This window comes from Penaeus vannamei, unplaced genomic scaffold, assembly GCF_042767895.1.
Source record: "Penaeus vannamei isolate JL-2024 unplaced genomic scaffold, ASM4276789v1 unanchor5235, whole genome shotgun sequence".
NCBI classification, from domain to species: domain Eukaryota; kingdom Metazoa; phylum Arthropoda; class Malacostraca; order Decapoda; family Penaeidae; genus Penaeus; species Penaeus vannamei.
This window is the reverse complement of record NW_027218214.1, coordinates 1-18,310: the sequence shown is the minus strand read 5'-3', so window position 1 is coordinate 18,310 and position 18,310 is coordinate 1. Positions and strand designations below refer to the sequence as shown.

The window sequence follows — 18,310 nt, the reverse complement described above, 5'->3', positions numbered from 1 at the left end:
CCCAAACCCCGGGCCCCGGCCCCCGGGCCCCGGCCGGCCCCCCCCGGGGCCCCCCCCACCGGCCACCCCCCCCCCCCCCCCCGGGCCCCGGGCCGGGCCGGGGGCCCCCCGGCCCCCCCCCCCCCCCCCAAACCCCCCCCGGGGGCCCGGCCAAACCAGCCGGGCCGGGCCGGGCCCCGGCCAACCCCCAACCGGCCGGCCCCCGGCCGGCCCCCGGCCCCAACCGGCCAGGCCGGCAGCCCCCGGCCGGCCGGCCGCCGGCCGGCCCCGGGCCGGCCGGCCACCGGCCAGGGCCGGCCGGCCGCCCCGGAAGGGCCGGCCGGCCAGGCCCGGCCGGCCCCAAAACCGGAAACAAACCGGACCCCCGGCCCCCCCACCGGGGCCCCCCCGGAAACCCGGGGGCCCCCACCACCACCACCCCCCCCCCCCCCACCAGGGCCCCCCCCCCCCCAACCACCACCACCAGGGCCCCCAGGGCCCCCACCACCCCCCCCCACCCCACCGGGCCGGCCCCCCCACCACCCCACCACCCCCCCCCCCACCCACCCCCCCCAGGGCCGGCCCCGGCCCCCCACCACACCCCCCAAGGCCCCACCGGCCCAACCCCCCAACCCCACCCCCCCCCAACCAAAACCGGGGGGGCCCCCCCCCCCCCCCCCCCCAAACCCGACCAACCACCCCCGGCCAGCCGGCCCCCCCCCCCCCCCCACCACCAACCCCCCCCCCCAACCACCACCACCACCCCAGGCCGGCCCAAACCACCACCACCACCACCCCCACCCCCACCACCCCCCCCACCCCCACCCCCCCACCAGGACCCCCCCCCACCCCCCCACCCCCCCCCAAAAGGGGGGCCGGCCGGCCGGCCGGCCGGCCGGCCGGCCGGCCGGCCGGCCGGCCGGCCGGCCGCCGGCCGGCGGCCGGCCGGCCGGCCGGCCGGCCGGCCGCCGGCCGGCCGGCCGGCCGGCCGGCCGGCCGGCCGGCCGGCCGGCCGGCCGGCCGGCCGGCCGGCCGGCCGGCCGGCCTGGGCCTGGCCGGCCGGCCGGCCGGCCGGCCGGCCGGCCGGCCGGCCGGCCGGCCGGCCGGCCGGCCGGCCGGCCGGCCGGCCGGCCGGCCGGCCGGCCGGCCGGGGGGCCGGCCGGCCAGGCCGGCCGGCCGGCCGGCCCCGGCCGGCCGGCCGGCCGGCCGGCCGGCCGGCCGGCCGGCCGGCCGGCCGGCCCGGGCCGGGCCGGCCGGCCCCGGGCCCGGCCGGCCGGCCCCCCGGGGGCCGGCACCGGCCGGCCGGCCGGCCGGCCGGCCGGCCGGGGCCGGCCGGCCGGCCGCCGGCCGGCCGGCCGGCCGGCCGGCCGAGCGCCGGCCGGCCGGGAAACCGGCCCGGGCCAGGGCCGGCCGGCCGGCCCGGCCGGCCGGCCGGCCGGCCGGCCGGCCGGGCCCGGGCCGGCCGGGGCCGGCCGGCCGGCCGGCCCCGGCCGGCCGGCCGGCCGGCCGGGGCCGGCCGGCCGGCCGGGCCGGCCGGCCGGCCGGCCGGCCGGCCCCCCCCGGCCCCCCCCCGGGCCGGGGGGCCCCCCCCCCCCCCCCCCCCCCCCCCCCGGGGGGGCCCCGGCCGCCGGCCCCCCCGGCCCCCCCCGGGCCGGGCCGGGCCGGGGGGCCGGCCCCCCGCCCCCCCCCTCCCCCCCCCCCCGGCCGGCCCCCCCCGGGGGGGGCCAAGGGGGGGGGGGGGCCCCCCCCCCCCCCCCCCCCCCCCCCCCGGCCCCCCGGCGGGCCCCGGGCCGGGCCCCCCGGGCCCCGGGGGCCCCCCCCGCCGGGCCCCGCCGGGCCGGCCCCCCCCCCCCCCCCGGGCCCCGGGCCGGGCCGGGCCGCCGCCCCCCCCTGGCCCCGGGCCCCGGGCCGGGGCCCCCCCCGGGGGGCCCCCCCACCCCCCCCCCCCCCCCCCCCCCCCGGCCGGCCCCGGGGGGGCCCCGGCCGGGGGCCAAACCCCCCCCCCCCCCCCCCCCCCGGCCGCCCCCCCGGCCGGCCCCCCCCCCCCGGGGCCGGGCCGGGCCGGCCGGCCGGCCGGCCTGGCCGGCCGGCCGGCCGGCCGGCCGGCCGGCCGGCCGGCCGGCCGGCCGGCCGGCCGGCCGGCCGGCCGGCCGGCCGGCCGGGGCCGGCCGGGGCCGGCCAACCAGCCGGCCGGCGGCCCCGGCCGGCCCCGGCCGGCCGCCGGCCGGCCGGCCGGCCGGCCGGCCGGCCGGCCGGCCGGCCGGCCGGCCGGCCGGCCGGGCCGGCCGGCCGGCCGGCCGGCCGGCCGGCCGGCCGGCCGGCCGGCCGGGGGGGGCCGGCCGGCCGGCCGGCCGGCCGGCCCCGGCCGGCCAGCCCCCCCCCCCCCCCAACCCAACCAGCCCCCCAAACCCCAACCCCAACCCCCACCCCCACCCCCACCCCACCACCAACCCCGGGCCCCCCCCCCCTCCCCCCCCCCACCACCAACCACCACCACCACCCCCCGGGCCCCCCCCCCCACCAAAAACCAAACCACCACCACCACCAAACCGGCCAGCCCAAACCAAACCCCGGCCGGGGGGCCGGCCCCCGGCCGGCCCCGGCCCCGGCCCCGGCCCCGCCCGGGGGCCCCCCCACCGCCAGCCCCCCCCCCCAACCCCCCGGGCCCCCCGGGCCAAAACCCAACCACCCCCCACCAACCAAACCAAACCAAACCAAACCAACCAAAAAAAACCAAACCAAACCAACCAACCAACCAACCCCCCCCCCCCCCCCAAACCCCCCCCCCCCCACCCCAGACCCCCCCCCCCCCACCCCCCCCCCCCCCCCCCCCCCCACCCCAAACCACCGGGGGGCCCCCCCCCCCCCCCACCACCCCCCCCACCCCTGGCCCCGGGCCCCCCCCCCCCCCCCCCCCCCCCCCCCCACCCCCCCCCCCCCCCGGGGGGCCCCCCCCCCCTCCCCGTGCCCCCCCCCCCGGGCCCCCCCTACCCCCCCCCCGGCCGGGCCCCGGCCCCGGGCCGGGGGGGGGTGCCCCCACCCCCCCGGCCCCCCCCCCCCCCCCCCCCCCCCCCCCCCCCCCCCCCCCGGGCCGGGCCCCGGGCCCCCCCCCCCCCCCCCCCCCCCCCCCCCCCCCCCCCCCCCCCCCCCCCGGCCGGCCGGCCGGCCGGCCGGCCGGCCGGCCGGCCGGCCGGCCGGCCGGCCGGCCGGGCCGGCCGGCCGGCCGGCCGGCCGGGCCGGCCGGCCGGGCCGGCCGGGGCCAGGGCCGGCCGGCCGGCCGGCCGGCCGGCCGGCCGGCCGGCCGGCCGGCTGGTGGCCCGGGGGGGGGGGGGGGGTGGTGGGGTTTTTTGGGGGGGGGGGGGGGGGGTGGGGGGCCGGGGGGCCCGGTGGTTGGGTGGGTGGGGGGGGGGGGGGGGAGGAGGCCAAGGGGCCCGCCGGCCGGCCGGGCCGGCCGGCCCGGGAGGGGGGGAAACCGGCCGGCCGGCCGGCCGGCCGGCCGGCCGGCCGGCGGGCCGGGCCGGCCGGCCGGCCGGCCGGCCGGCCCGGCCGGCCGGCGGCCCCGGGGGGGGGGGGGGGCCGGCCGGGGCCCCCCGGGCCGGCCGGCCGGCCGGCCGGCCGCAGGCCGGCCCGGGGAACCGGCCGGCCGGCCGGCCGGCCGGCCGGCCGGCCGGCCGGCCGGCCGGCCCCGGGCCGGCCGGCCGGCCGGCCGGGGCCGGCCGGCCGCCGGCCGGCCGGCCGGCCGGCCGGCCGGCCGGCCGGCCGGCCGGCCGGCCGGCCGGCCGGCCGGCCGGCCGGCCGGCCGGCCGGCCGGGGGCCGGCCGGCCGGCCGGCCGGAGGCCGGCCGGCCGGCCGGCCGGGCCGGCCGGCCGGGCCCCGGGCCGGCCGGCCGGGCCGGCCGGCCGGCCGGCCGGCCGGCGGCCGGCCGGCCGGCCGGGCCGGCCGGCCGGCCGGCCGGCCGGCCGGCCGGCCGGCCGGCCGGCCGGCCTGGCCGGCCGGCCGGCCGGGGCCCGGCCGGGCCGGCCGGCCGGCCGGGGGCCCCCGGGCCGGCCGGCCTGGCCGGCCGGCCGGCCGGCCGGCCGGCCAGGCCCGGGCCAGGCCGGCCGGCCGGCCGGCCGGCCGGCCAGCCCCCCCCAACCCCCACCCCCCCCCCTCCCCCCCCCCCCCCCCCCCCCCCCAACACAACCCCCCCCCCCCCCCCCCCCCACCCCACCCCCACCCCCACCCCCAAACCCCCCCCCCCCCCCCCCCCCACCACCACCACCACCACCGCACCGGGGGGACAAACCGGCCACCCCCCAACCACCAAACCACCCCCCCCCCGTCCACACCCCCCCCCCCCCCCCGCCCCCAACCCCACCACCACCCACCCCCCCGGCCCCAAACCCCCCAAACCCCCCCACCCCCAAACCCCCAAACCCCCAAACCCCAACCACAAACCCCCCAACCAAACCAACCAACCCCCCCAAAAAAAAAACCCCCCACCCAAACCAAACCAAACAAACCCCCAAACCCCAAACCCCCCCAAACCCCCACCAAACCAAACCAAACCAAACCAAACCAAACCAAACCAAACCAACCCCCCCCCCCCGGCCCCCAAACCCCCAAACCCCCCCCCCCACCCCCAAACCAAACCCCCAACCCCCAACCCCCAAACCAAACCAAACCAACCAAACCAAACCAAACCAAACCCCCCCCCCAACAAACCCCCAAACCAAAAAAGGCCCCCAAAAAACCCCCAAACCCCCAAACCCCAAACCACCAAAAAACCCCCCCAAACCCCCCAACCAACCAACCAAACCAAACCAAACCAAAAAAACCAACCAACCAACCAACCCAACCCAACCAAACCAAAAAAACCAAACCAACCAAACCAAACCAAACCAAACCAAACCAACCACCAACCAAACCAAACCAACCAAACCAAAAAACCCCCCAAACCAAACCAACCAAACCCCAACCCCCCAACCAAACCAAAAAAACCAACCAACCAAACCCCCAAACCAACCAACCAACCAAACCAACCCCCCAAACCAAACCAACCAACAAACCAAACCCCCAACCCTTACCCAAACCCCCAAACCCCCACCCCGGCCGGCCGGGCCGGCCGGCCGGCCGGCCGGCCGGCCGGCCGGCCGGCCGGCCGGCCGGCCGGCCGGGCCGGCCGGCCGGCCGGCCGGCCGGCCGGCCGGCCGGCCGGCGGGGGGGCCGGCCGGCCGGCCGCCGGCCCGGCCGGCCGGCCGGCCGGCCGGCCCCGGGGGCCGGCCGGCCGGCCGGCCAGGCCGGCCGGCCGGCCGGCCGGCCGGCCGGCCGGCCGGCCGGCCGGGGGGGGCCGGCCGGCCGGCCGGCCGGCCGGCCGGCCTGGCCGGCCGGCCGGCCGGCCGGCCGGCCGGCCGGCCGGGGCCGGCCGGCCGGCCGGCCGGCCGGCCCCGGGGGGGCCCCCCCGGCCCGGCCGGCCGGCCGGCCGGCCGGCCGGCCGGCCGGCCGGCCGGCCGGGGGGGGGTGGTGGGGGGGGGGGGGGGGAGGAGGGGGGTGGGGGGGGGGGGGGGGAAAAGGGATGTTTCCCGGTGGGGGGGGAAGGGGGGGGGGGTGGGGGGGTGGGGGGGAAAAAGGGGGGTGGTGGTGGTGTGGGGGGGGAAAGGGGGGGGGGGCCCGGTGGTGGTGGCCCGGTGGGGGGCCGGGGGGCCGGCCCCGGCCCGGCCGGTGGCCGGCCGGCCGGCCGGCCGGCCGGGGCCCCCCGGGCCGGTGGCCGGCCGGCCGGCCGGCCGGCCGGGGCCGGCCGGGGCCCCCCCGGCCGGCGCCGCCGGCCGGGCCGGCCCCCCGGCCCCGGGGGGGCCGGGGCCGGGCCGGGCCGGCCCCCCCGGCCGGCCGGGGGGCCGGCCCCCCGGCCGGCCGGCCGGCCGGCCGGGGGGGCCGGCCGGCCGGCCGGCCGGGCCGGCCGGCCGGCCGGGGGTGGTGGTGGGGTTTTGGGGGGGGGTGGGGAAAATTGGGTTTTGGCCAAAGGGAAATAAAATGGTTGGGGGGAAAAAGGGGGGGTTTTTTTGGGGGGGGGGGGGCAAAAAAAAGGGTCCCCCCTTTTTTAAAAAAAACCAACCAACCCCAACAAACCCCCCAAAAACCCCAAACCCCCAAAAAACCTAAAAAAAAACCAACCACCCAACTAACCAACCCCCCAAACCACCAGCCAAAAAACCCCCCCCCACCTCCCCCCCAAAAAAAAAAAACCAAAAAAAACCCCCCCCCACCCCAAAAAACCCCAAAAACCAAAAAAAACCCACCCCCCAAAAAAAACCCCCCCCCCCAAAAACCCCCCCAAACCAAACCAACCAAAACCAAACCAAACCAAACCAAACCAAACCAAACCAACCCCACAACCAAACCACCACCCCCCTCCACCAAAACCCCGCCAAACCAAAAAACCACCACCCCCAAATCCCCAAAAAATAACCTCCCCAAAAAAACCCCCAAACCAAACCAACCAAACCAGGGCCCCCCCACAAACCAAAAAACCAAACCAGCCACCACCACCAGCCAAACCCCCAACCACCAAACCCCCCCACCCCAAACCCCCCAACCACCACCAAACCAAACCAAACCAAACCAAACCAAACCAACCACCCCAAACCCCCCCAACCCCCCGGCCACCCCCAAAACCAAAAAAAAACCCCCACAAACCCCAAAAAACCCCCCCACCTACCAACCCCCCCAACCCCCCCCCAACCAAACCACCAACCAGCCCCCCCACCTTAAAAAAACCAGCCACCCCCCAACCAAAACCAAACCAACCCAACCACCAAAACCCAAACCAAACCAAAAAAACCAACCAACCAACCCCAATAACTACCCCCAAAAACCACCCCAACCCAAACCAACCAAAACCCCCCACCACCACCCAAACCCCCCCCCCCCCCGGCCACCCAACCGGGGCCCCCCCCCCCCCCCCCCACCCCGCCAACCCCCCCACCACCACCCCCCCCCCCCCCCACCAAACCCCCACCACCAGGCCACCACCCCCCCCCCCCCACCAACCCCCCCCACCACCGGGGGCCCCCGGGCCGGCCGGCCCCGGGGGGGCCGCCGGCCGGCCGGCCGGGCCCCCGGCCGGGCCGCCCCCGGCCGGGCCGGCCGGCCGGCCGCCGGCCGGCCCGGGGGGCCGGCCGCCGGCCGGGGGCCGAAACCGCCGGCCGGCCGGCCGGCCGGCCGGCCGGCCGGCCGGCCCCGGGCCAGGCCCGGGGGGGCCGGCCGGGCCGGCCGGCCGGCCGGCCGGCCGGCCGGCCGGCCGGCCGGCCGGCCGGCCGGCCGGCCGGCCGGCCGGCCGGGCCCCTGGGGCCGGGGGCCGCCGGGGGCCGGCCGGCCGGCCGGCCGGCCGGCCCCGGCGGCCGGGGCCGGCCGGCCCCGGCCGGCCGGGCCGGCCGGCCGGCCGGCCGGCCCGGGGGGCCGGGCCGGCCGGCCCCCGGGGGGGCCGGCCGGCGTGGCCGGCCGGCCGGCCGGCCGGGCCGCGCCGGCCGGGCCGGCCGGCCGGCCGCGGCCGGCCGGGGGCCGGCCGGCCGGCCGGCCGGGGGGCCCCCCGGGCCCGGCCGGGGCCGGGGCCGGCCGGCCGGCCGGGGCCGGCCGGCCGGCCGGGCCCGGCCGGCCGGCCGGCCGGGGGGCCCGGCCGGCCGGCCGGCCGGCCGGGCCGGGCCGGCCGGCGCCGGCCGGCCGGCCGGCCGGCCGGCCGGCCGGCCGGCCGGCCGGCCGGGCCGGCCGGCCGGCCGGCCGGGCCGGCCGGCCGGGCCGGCAGGCCGGCCGGCCGGCCGGCCGGCCGGGGGGCCGGCCGGCCGGCCGGCCGGCCGGCCGGCCCCCCCCGGGGGGGGGGGGCCGGCCGGCCCCGGGCCGGCCGGCCTGGCCGGCCGGCCGGCCGGCCGGCCGGCCGGCCGGCCGGCCGGCCGGCCGGCCGGCCGGCCCCGGCCCCCCCGGGGGGGGGCCGGCCGGGCCGGCCGGCCGGCCGGCCGGCCGGCCGGCCGGCCGGCTGGCCGGCCGGCCGCCGGCCGGGGGCCGGCCGGCCGGGCCGGCCGGCCGGCCGGCCGGCCAGGCCGGCCAGGCCGGCCGGCCGGCCGGCCGGCCGGTACTGGCGGCCGGCCGGCCGGCCGGCCGGCCGGCCGGCCGGCCGGCCGGCCGGCCGGCCGGCCGGCCGGCCGGCCGGCCGGCCGGCAGGGCCGGCCGGCCGGCCGGGGAAGGGGGGAAGGGCCGGCCGGCCTGGCCGGCAGGGCCCGGCCGGCCAGGCCGGCCGGGGGCCGGCCCGGCCGGCCGGCCGGCCGGCCCGGCCGGCCGGCCGGCCGGCCGGCCGGCCGGCCGGCCGGCCGGCCGGCCGGCCGGCCGGCCGGCCGGCCGGGCCGCCGGCCGGCCGGCCGGCCGGCCGGCCGGCCGGCCGGGGGCCGGCCGGCCGGCCGGCCGGCCGGCCGGCCGGGCCGGCCGGCCGGGCCGGCCGGGGCCGGGGGCCGGCCGGCCGGCCGGCCGGCCAGGCCGGCCCGGCCGGCCGGCCGGCCGGCCGGCCGGCCGGCCGGGGGCCGGCCGGCCGGCCGGCCGGCCGGCCGGCCGGCGGCCGGCCGGCCGGCCGGCCGGCCGGCCGGCCGGCCCCGGGCCGGCCGGCCGGCCGGCCGGCCGGCCGGCCGGCCGGCCGGCCGGCCGGGCCGGCCGGCCGGCCAGGCCGGGCCGGCCGGCCGGCCAGGCCGGCCAGGCCCCGGGGGGGCCGGCCGGCCGGCCCCGGGGCCCCCCCGGCCGGGCCCCCCCCGGGAGGCCGGCCGGCCGGCCCCCGGCCGGCCGGCCGGCCGGCCGGCCGGCCGGCCGGGCCGGCCGGCCCGGCCGGCCGGGCCGGCCGGCCGGCCGGCCCCGGCCGGGCCCGGCCGGCCGGCCGGCCGGCCGGCCGGCCCCGGGGCCAGGGCCGGCCGGCCGGCCGGCCGGCCGGCCGGCCGGCCGGCCGGCCGGCCGGCCGGCCGGCCGGCCGGCCGGCCAGCCGGCCGGCCGGCCGGCCGGCCGGCCGGCCGGCCGGCCGGCCGGCCGGCCGGCCGGCCGGGGGCCGGGCCGGGGGGGGCCGGCCGGCCGGCCGGCCCCGGCCGGCCGGCCGGCCGGCCGGCCGGCCGGCCGGCCGGCGGCCGGGCCGGCCGGCCGGCCGGCCCCGGGCCGGGCCGGCCGGCCGGCCGGCCGGCCGGCCGGCCGGCCGGCCGGCCGGCCGGCCGGCCGGCCGGCCGGCCGGCCGGCCGGGGCCCCCCCGGGGCCCCCCCCCCCCGGCCGGCCGGCCGGCCAGGCCGGCCGGCCGCCGGCCGGCCGGCCGGCCGGCCCCCCCCCCCCCGGGGGGGGGGGGGGGGGCCGGCCGGCCGGCCGGCCGGCCGGCCGGCCGGCCGGCCGGCCGGGCCGGCCGGCCCCGGGGGGGGCCCGGGCCGGCCGGCCGGCCGGCCGGCCGGCTTTTGGGGGGCCGGGCCGGCCGGCCGGCCGGCCGGCCGGCCGGCCGCAAACCCCCCCCGGCCGGCCGGCCGGCCGGCCCGGCCGGCCGGCCGGCCGGCCGGCCGGCCGGCCGGCCGGCCGGCCCCGGGCCGGCCGGCCGGCCGGCCGGCCGGCGGCCGGCCCGGGGCTGGGGCCGGCCGGCCGGGCCGGCCGGCCGGCCGGCCGGCCCCGGGCCGGCGGCCGGCCGGCCGGCCGGCCGGCCGGCCGGCCGGCCGGCCGGCCGGCCGGCCGGCCGGCCGGCCGGCCGGCCGGCCCGGGCCGGCCGGCCGGCCGGCCCCGGCCGGCCGGGGGCCGGCCGGCCCGGCCGGCCGGCCGGGGCCCCGGGGGGGGCCGGCCGGCCGGCCGGCCGGCCGGCCAGCCGGGCCGGCCGGCCGGCCGGGGCCGGCCGGCCGGCCGGCCGGCCGGCCGGCCGGCCGGCCGGCCGGCCGGCCGGCCGGCCGGCCGGCCGGCCGGCCGGCCGGCCGGCCGGCCGGCCGGCCGGCCGGCCCCCCCAGGCCCGGCCGGGGGGCCCCCCCCGGCCGGGGCCCCCGGGCCAGCCGGGCCGGCCGGGCCGGCCGGCCGGCCGGCCGGCCGGCCGCCGGCCGGCCGGCCGGGGCCGGCCGGCCGGCCGGCCGGCCGGCCGGCCGGCCGGCCGGCCGGCCCCGGCCGGCCGGCCGGCCGGCGGCCGGCCGGCCGGCCGGGCCGGCCGGCCGGCCGGCCGGGCCGGCCGGCCGGCCGGCCGGCCGGCCGGCCGGCCGGCCGGCCGGGCCGGCCGGCCGGCCGGCCGGCCGGCCGGCCGGCCGGCCGGCCGGCCGGCCGGCCGGCCGGCCGGCCGGCCGGCCGGCCGGCCGGCCGGCCGGCCGGCGGCCGGCCGGCCGGCCGGCCGGCCGGGGGCCCGGCCGGCCGGCCTGGCCGCCGGCCGGCCGGCCGGCCGGCCGGCCGGCCGGCCGGCCGGCCGGCCGGCCGGCCGGCCGGCCGGCCGGCCGGCCGGCCGGCCGGCCGGCCGGCCGGGGCCGGCCGGCCGGCCTGGGCCGGCCGGGCCGGGGGCCGGCCGGCCGGCCGGCCGGCCGGCCGGCCGGCCGGCCGGCCGGGCCGGCCGGCCGGCCGGCCGGCCGGCCGGCCGGCCGGCCGGCCGGCGGCCGGCCGGCCGGGCCGGCCGGCCGGCCGGCCGGCCGGCCGGCCCCGGCCGGCCGGCCAGCCAGGCCGGCCGGCCGGCCGGCCGCCAGGGCCCGGGCCGGCCGGCCGGCCGGCCGGCCGGCCGGCCGGGCCGGCCGGCCGGCCCGGCCGGGGGGGGGGGGGGCCCCCCCACCCCCCCCCCCCCCCCCCCCCCCGGGGGGGGGGGGGGGGGGGGGGGGGGACGCGGCCGGCCGGCCGGCCGGCCCCAGGCCGGCCCCCCAGGCCCGGCCCGCCAGGCCGGCCACCAGGCCGGCCGGCCCCGGCCGGCCCCGCCCCACCACCGGCCCCACCCCCGGCCCCCGGCCCGGGCCCGGCCACCACCACCAGGGCCCCCCCCCCCCACCCCCACCCCCGGACCGGCCCCCGGGCCGGCCGGGGCCGGCCCCCCGGGCCCCGGCCCCCACCCCCCCAGGCCCGGCCCCCCCCCCCCCCCCACCACCACCCCCAACCCCCCCCCCGGCCGGCGGGGCCGGCCGGGCCGGCCGGCCGGCCGGCCGGCCGGCCGGCCGGCCGGCCGGCCGGCCGGCCGGCCGGCCGGCCGGCCGGCCGGCCGGCCGGCCGGCCGGCCGGCCGGCCGGGCCGAACCGGCCGGCCTGGGCCGGCCCGGCCGGCCGGCCGGCCGGCCGGCCGGCCGGCCGGCCGGCCGGCCGGGGCCCCCGGGCCGGCCGGCCGGCCGGCCGGCCGGCCGGCCGGCCGGCCGGCCGGCCGGCCGGCCGGCCGGCCGGCCGGCCGGCCGGCCGGCCGGCCGGCCGGCCGGCCGGCCGGCCGGCCGGCCGGCCGGAGGGGGCCGGCCGGGCCGGGCCGGCCGGCCGGGCCGGCCGGCCGGCCGGCCGGCCGGCCGGCCGGCCGGCCGGCCGGCCGGCCGGGCCGGCCCCGCCGGCCGGGGCCGGGGGGGGCCGGCCGGGGGGCCCCCCCCGGCCGGCCGGCCGGCCGGCCGCCGGCCGGCCGGCCGGCCGGCCGGCCGGCCCGGGGGCCGGGCCGGCCGGCCGGCCGGCCGGCCGGCCGGCCGGCCGGCCGGCCGGCCGGCCGGCCGGCCGGCCGGCCGGCCGGGCCGGCCGGGCCCGGGCCGGCCGGCCGGCCGGCCGGCCGGCCGGCCGGCCGGGGCCGGCCGGCCGGCCGGCCGGCCGGCCGGCCGGGGCCGGCCGGCCGGCCGGCCGGCCGGCCCGGCCCCGGCCGGCCGGCCGGCCGGCCGGCCGGCCGGCCGGGGGCCGGCCGGCCGGGGCCCCCGGGCCGGCCGGCCGGCCGGCCGGCCGGCCGGCCGGCCGGGCCGGGCCGGCCGGGGCCGGCCGGCCGGCCGGCCGGCCGGCCGGCCGGCCCCCCCCCCCCCCCCCCCCCCCCCCCCCCCCCCCCCCCCCCCCCCCCCCCCCCCCCCCCCCCCCCGCCCCCCCCCCCCGCCCCCCGCCCCCCCCCCCCCCCCCCCCCCCCCCCCCCCCCCCCCCCCGCCCTCCCTCCCCCCCCCCCCCCCCCCCCCCCCCCCCCCCCCCCGCCCCCCCCCCCCGCCCCCCCCCCCCCCCCCCCCCCCCCCCCCCCCCCCCCCCCCCCCCCCCCCCCCCCCCCCCCCCCCCCCCCCCCCCCCCCCCCCCCCCCCCCCCCCCCCCCCCCCCCCCCCCCCCCCCCCCCCCCCCCCCCCCCCCCCCCCCCCCCCCCCCCCCCCCCCCCCCCCCCCCCCCCCCCCCCCCCCCCCCCCCCCCCCCCCCCCCCCCCCCCCCCCCCCCCCCCCCCCCCCCCCCCCCCCCCCCCCCCCCCCCCCCCCCCCCCCCCCCCCCCCCCCCCCCCCCCCCCCCCCCCCCCCCCCCCCCCCCCCCCCCCCCCCCCCCCCCCCCCCCCCCCCCCCCCCCCCCCCCCCCCCCCCCCCCCCCCCCCCCCCCCCCCCCCCCCCCCCCCCCCCCCCCCCCCCCCCCCCCCCCCCCCCCCCCCCCCCCCCCCCCCCCCCCCCCCCCCCCCCCCCCCCCCCCCCCCCCCCCCCCCCCCCCCCCCCCCCCCCCCCCCCCCCCCCCCCCCCCCCCCCCCCCCCCCCCCCCCCCCCCCCCCCCCCCCCCCCCCCCCCCCCCCCCCCCCCCCCCCCCCCCCCCCCCCCCCCCCCCCCCCCCCCCCCCCCCCCCCCCCCCCCCCCCCCCCCCCCCCCCCCCCCCCCCCCCCCCCCCCCCCCCCCCCCCCCCCCCCCCCCCCCCCCCCCCCCCCCCCCCCCCCCCCCCCCCCCCCCCCCCCCCCCCCCCCCCCCCCCCCCCCCCCCCCCCCCCCCCCCCCCCCCCCCCCCCCCCCCCCCCCCCCCCCCCCCCCCCCCCCCCCCCCCCCCCCCCCCCCCCCCCCCCCCCCCCCCCCCCCCCCCCCCCCCCCCCCCCCCCCCCCCCCCCCCCCCCCCCCCCCCCCCCCCCCCCCCCCCCCCCCCCCCCCCCCCCCCCCCCCCCCCCCCCCCCCCCCCCCCCCCCCCCCCCCCCCCCCCCCCCCCCCCCCCCCCCCCCCCCCCCCCCCCCCCCCCCCCCCCCCCCCCCCCCCCCCCCCCCCCCCCCTCCCCCCCCCCCCCCCCCCCCCCCCCCCCCCCCCCCCCCCCCCCCCCCCCCCCCCCCCCCCCCCCCCCCCCCCCCCCCCCCCCCCCCCCCCCCCCCCCCCCCCCCCCCCCCCCGCCCCCGCCCCCCCCCCCCCCCCCCCCCCCCCCCCCCCCCCCCCCCCCCCCCCCCCCCCCCCCCCCCCCCCCCCCCCCCCCCCCCCCCCCCCCCCCCCCCCCCCCCCGGCCGGGCCGGCCGGCCTGGCCTGGCCTGGGCCTGGCCCGGCCTGGCCGGCCGGCCGGCCGGCCGGCCGGCCGGCCGGCCCGGCCTGGCCTGGCCTGGCCCCGGCCTGGCCGGCCGGCCGGCCGGCCTGGCCGGCCTGGCCTGGCCTGGCCGGCCGGCCGGCCGGCCGGCCGGCCTGGCCTGGCCTGGCCTGGCCGGCCGGCCGGCCGGCCGGCCGGCCTGGCCTGGCCCGGCCCGGCCTGGCCTGGCCTGGCCGGCGGCCGGCCTGGCCGGCCGGCCGGCCGGCCTGGCCGGCCGGCCGGCCTGGCCTGGCCTGGCCTGGCCTGGCCTGGCCGGCCGGCCGGCCGGCCGGCCGGCCGGCCGGCCTGGCCTGGCCTGGCCTGGCCTGGCCTGGCCGGCCGGCCGGCCGGCCGGCCGGCCTGGCCTGGCCCGGCCGGCCGGCCGGCCGGCCGGCCGGCCTGGCCTGGCCTGGCCTGGCCTGGCCGGCCGGCCGGCCTGGCCGGCCCGGCCTGGCCTGGCCTGGCCTGGCCTGGCCTGGCCTGGCGCAGGCCGGCCGGCCGGCCGGCCCGGCCCTGGCCGGCCGGCCGGCCGGCCGGCCTGGCCTGGCCTGGCCTGGCCTGGCCTGGCCTGGCCTGGCCTGGCCGGCCGGCCGGCCGGCCGGCCGGCCTGGCCTGGCCTGGCCTGGCCTGGCCTGGCCTGGCCTGGCCTGGCCTGGCCTGGCCGGCCGGCCGGCCGGCCGGCCGGCCGGCCGGCCGGCCTGGCCGGCCGGCCGGCCGGCCTGGCCTGGCCTGGCCTGGCCTGGCCTGGCCTGGGGGCCGGCCGGCCGGCCGGCCGGCCGAGGCCTGGCCTGGCCTGGCCTGGCCTGGCCTGGCCTGGCCTGGCCGGCGGCCGGCCACCCGGCCAGGCCAGGCCGGCCTGGCCGGCCGGCCGGCCGGCCCGCCGGCCGGCCTGGCCTGGCCGGCGGCCGGCCGGCCCTGGCCGGCCTGGCCTGGCCTGGCCTGGCCGGCCTGGCCTGGCCGGCCGGCCGGCCGGCCGGCCTGGCCTGGCCTGGCCTGGCCTGGCCTGGCCTGGCCTGGCCTGGCCGGCCGGCCGGCCGGCCCGGCCGGCCGGGCCGGCCTGGCCTGGCCTGGCCTGGCCGGCCGGCCGGCCGGCCGGCCGGCCTGGCCTGGCCTGGCCTGGCCTGGCCTGGCCTGGCCGGCCCCGGCCGGCCCGGCCTGGCCTGGCCGGCCGGCCGGCCGGCCGGCCGGCCGGCCTGGCCTGGCCTGGCCTGGCCTGGCCTGGCCTGGCACCACCCGGCCTGGCCTGGCCTGGCCTGGCCTGGCCGGCCGGCCGGCCGGCCTGGCCTGGCCTGGCCGGCCGGCCTGGCCTGGCCGGCCGGCCCTGGCCTGGCCTGGCCTGGCCTGGCCTGGCCGGCCGGCCGGCCGGCCGGCCGGCCGGCCGGCCGGCCTGGCCGGCCGGCCGGCCTGGCCTGGCCTGGCCTGGCCGGCCGGCCGGCCGGCCGGCCGGCCGGCCTGGCCTGGCCTGGCCTGGCCTGGCCCGGCCGGCCGGCCGGCCGGCCGGCCGGCCGGCCGGCCTGGCCTGGCCGGCCGGCCCGGCCGGCCGGCCGGCCTGGCCGGCCCGGCCTGGCCTGGCCTGGCCTGGCCCCGGCCTGGCCGGCCGGCCGGCCAGGGGCCGGCCGGCCTGGCCTGGCCTGGCCTGGCCGGCCGGCCGGCCGGCCGGCCGGCCTGGCCTGGCCTGGCCTGGCCTGGCCTGGCCTGGCGGCCGGCCGGCCGGCCGGCCGGCCTGGCCTGGCCTGGCCTGGCACCGGCCGGCCGGCCGGCCGGCCGGCCGGCCTGGCCTGGCCGGCCTGGCCTGGCCGGCCTGGCCTGGCCGGCCGGCCGGCTGGCCGGCCTGGCCTGGCCTGGCCTGGCCTGGCCGGGCCGGCCGGCCGGCCTGGCCTGGCCTGGCCTGGCCTGGCCTGGCCGGCCGGCCGGCCGGCCGGCCTGGCCCTGGCCTGGCCCCGGCCTGGCCGGCCGGCCGGCCGGCCTGGCCTGGCCTGGCCTGGCCTGGCCTGGCCGGCCGGCCGGCCGGCCGGCCAGGCCCGGCCGGCCTGGCCTGGCCTGGCCAGGCCAGGCCAGGCCAGGCCAGGCCAGGCCAGGCCAGGCCAGGCCAGGCCAGGCCAGGCCAGGCCAGGGCCAGGCCAGGCCAGGCCAGGGCCCGGCCAGGCCAGCCAGGCCAGGCCAGGGCCCCGGGGGCGGCCAGGGGGCCCGGCCAGGGAGGCCAGGCCAGGCCAGGCCAGGCCCAGGCCAGGCCAGGCCAGGCCAGGCCAGGGCCCGGCCAGGCCAGCCAGGCCAGGCCAGGCCAGGCCAGGCCAGGCCAGGCCAGGCCAGGGCCCGGCCAGGGCCCGGCCAGGCCAGGGGCCCGGGCCCAGGCCAGGCCGGCCAGGGCCCGGCCAGGCCAGGCCCGGCCAGGCCAGGCCAGGGCCCGGGCCGGGCCAGGCCAGGGCCCGGCCAGGCCAGGGCCCCCAGGGCCCGGCCAGGCCAGGCCAGGGGCCCGGCCAGGCCAGGCCAGGCCAGGCCAGGCCCCGGGCCCGGCCAGGCCAGGCCCAGGCCAGGCCCCGGCCAGGCCAGGCCAGGCCAGGCCAGGCCAGGCCAGGGGCCCGGCCCCGGCCAGGCCAGGCCAGCCAGGGGCCCGGCCAGGCCAGGCCAGGCCAGGGGCCCGGCCAGGCCAGGCCAGGCCAGGCCAGGCCAGGGCCCGGGCCCGGCCAGGCCAGGGCCCGGCCAGGCCAGGCCAGGCCCGGCCAGGCCAGGCCAGGCCAGGCCAGGGGCCCGGCCAGGCCAGGCCTCAGGCCAGGCCAGGCCAGGCCAGGCCAGGCCAAGGGAGGAAGGAAAGGAAGGGAGGAAAAAGGAAGGAAGGAAGGAAAGGGAAGGAGGCCAAGGGTTTTGTTTTTGGGTTTGAAGTTAGGTTAGGTTAGGTTGGTTTAAGGGTTGGTTGGTTGGTTGGTTAAGGGTTTGGGTTTGGTTAGGTTGGTTTAGGTTGGTTGGTTAAAAAGGGGTTTGGGGTTAGGTTGTGTTGTTTTAGGTTGTGTTGTAGGGTTTTGTTGTGTTGTTTGGGGTTTTGTGGGTTTTGTTGTGTTTGTTGGGGTTGTAAGAAGTTGGTTTGGGGGGGTTGTGTTTGTTTTTGGTTGTGTTTGAAAAAGGGTTTGGTTGTGGGTTTGGGGTTAGGTTAGGTTAGGGTTTGGTTAGGTTAGGTTAAAAAAAAGGTTTGGTTGAAGGGTTTGGTTAGGTTAGGTTGTTTTTGTTTGTTGTGTTTGTGGGTTTTGTTTAAGAAGAAGGAAAAAGGGTTTTGGGTGGTTTTTTTTTGTGTTGCCGGTTGTGAGTTTGGTTAAAAGGTTTGGTTTGGTTTGGTTTGGTTTGGTTAAATTAGGTTAGGTTTGGTTAAAAAGGGTTTGGTTGGGTTTGGTTTGGTTAAGGAAGGGTTTGGTTAGGTTTGGGTTTGGTTGGTTGGTTGTAGTTAGGGTTAGGTTAGGTTAGGTTAGGTTAGGGAAAAAGGAAAAAGGAAATTAGGTTTTGGTTGGTTTAAAAAGGGGTTTGGTTAGGTTAGGTTAGGGGTTTGGTTAGGTTAGGTTAGGTTAGGTTTGGTTGGTTTGGGTTTAAAGGGTTGGTTAGGTTAGGGGAAGGAAGGGAAGCCAGGCCAGGAGGAGGGGCCGGAAGGAAGGAAGGAAGGAAGGAGGCCAGGCCAAGGGGGCCCCAGGCCCGGCCAGGCCAGGCCAGCCCGGGCCCGGGGCCCCCCCAGGCCGGCCAGGCCAGGCCAGGCCAGGCCAGGCCAGGCCCCCCGGCCAGGCCCCCGGCCAGGCCAGGGGCCCCCCCAGGCCAGGCCAGGCCAGGCCGGCCAGGGCCCCCGGCCCGGCCAGGCCAGGCCAGGCCAGGCCAGGCCAGGCCAGGGCCCGGCCAGGCCAGGCCAGGCCAGGCCAGGCCAGGCCAGGCCAGGCCAGGGGCCGGCCAAAAAGGGGCCCCCCCAGGCCAGGCCAGGCCAGGCCAGGCCAGGCCAGGCCAGGCCAGGCCAGGCCGGGGGCCGGCCCGGCCAGGCCAGGGCCAGGCCAGGCCAGGGCCCGGCCAGGCCAGGCCAGGCCAGGGCCAGGCCAGGGCCCGGCCAGGGGGCCCCGGGCCCGGCCAGGCCAGGCCGGCCCGGGGCCGGCCAGGGCCCGGCCAGGCCAGGGCCCGGGCCAAAAAGGGCCCCGGCCAGGCCAGGCCCAGGCCAGGGCCCCGGCCAGGCCGGGGCCAGGCCAGGCCAGGCCAGGCCAGGCCGGGCCCGGGGCCAGGCCAGGCCAGGCCAACCCCGGCCAGGCCCGGGGCCCGGCCGGCCAGGCCCCGGGGCCCGGGGCCCGGGCCGGGGGGGGCCGGGGCCCGGCCAGGCCAGGCCCGGCCAGGCCAGGCCAGGCCAGGGGGGCCAGGGGCCCCCCCAGGGGCCCCCCCAGGCCAGGCCAGGCCAGGCCAGGCCCCAGGGGGCCCGGCCAAGGGCCCGGCCAGGGGGCCAGGGCCCGGGGCCCCCCCACCCGGGGCCCCCCCAGGCCAGGCCGGCCAGGCCCGGGGCCCCCCCAGGCCAGGCCAGGCCAGGCCAGGCCAGGGGCCCGGGGCCCCCCCAGGCCAGGCCAGGCCAGGCCAGGCCAGGGGCCAGGGCCCGGCCAGGCCAGGCCAGGGCCGGCCAGGCCCCGGCCAGGGGCCCGGGCCCGGCCAGGCCGGCCCGGCCAGGCCAGGGCCCGGCCAGGGCCCGGCCAGGGCCCGGGCCCGGCCAGGCCCGGCCAGGCCAGGCCAGGCCAGGCCAGGCCAGGCCCCCGGCCAGGCCAGGGGCCCCCCCAGGCCAGGCCAGGAGGGGCCCCCCCAGGCCGGGGGCCCGGCCAGGGCCCGGGGCCCGGGCCCGGCCAGGCCAGGCCAGGGGGCCCCCCCAGGCCAGGCCAGGCCAGGGGCCCCCCCAGGCCAGGCCAGGCCAGG

General features: G+C 87.7%; 1 protein-coding gene and 1 pseudogene across 1 annotated transcript; both read left to right on the top strand.

Annotated features, from left to right (window-relative positions):
- The first annotated feature begins 868 nt into the window (after window positions 1–868).
- On the top strand, window positions 869–18,304 carry LOC138861399 (basic proline-rich protein-like; annotated as a pseudogene).
- On the top strand, window positions 8,372–10,639 carry LOC138861400 (circumsporozoite protein-like; the record flags this gene model as incomplete). Its single annotated transcript, XM_070120452.1, has 4 exons — window positions 8,372–8,440; window positions 9,620–9,673; window positions 10,133–10,204; window positions 10,583–10,639. Coding segments are annotated over 4 exons (252 nt in total), but the record flags the coding sequence as incomplete, so codon positions are not given.
- Window positions 18,305–18,310: the final 6 nt, after the last annotated feature.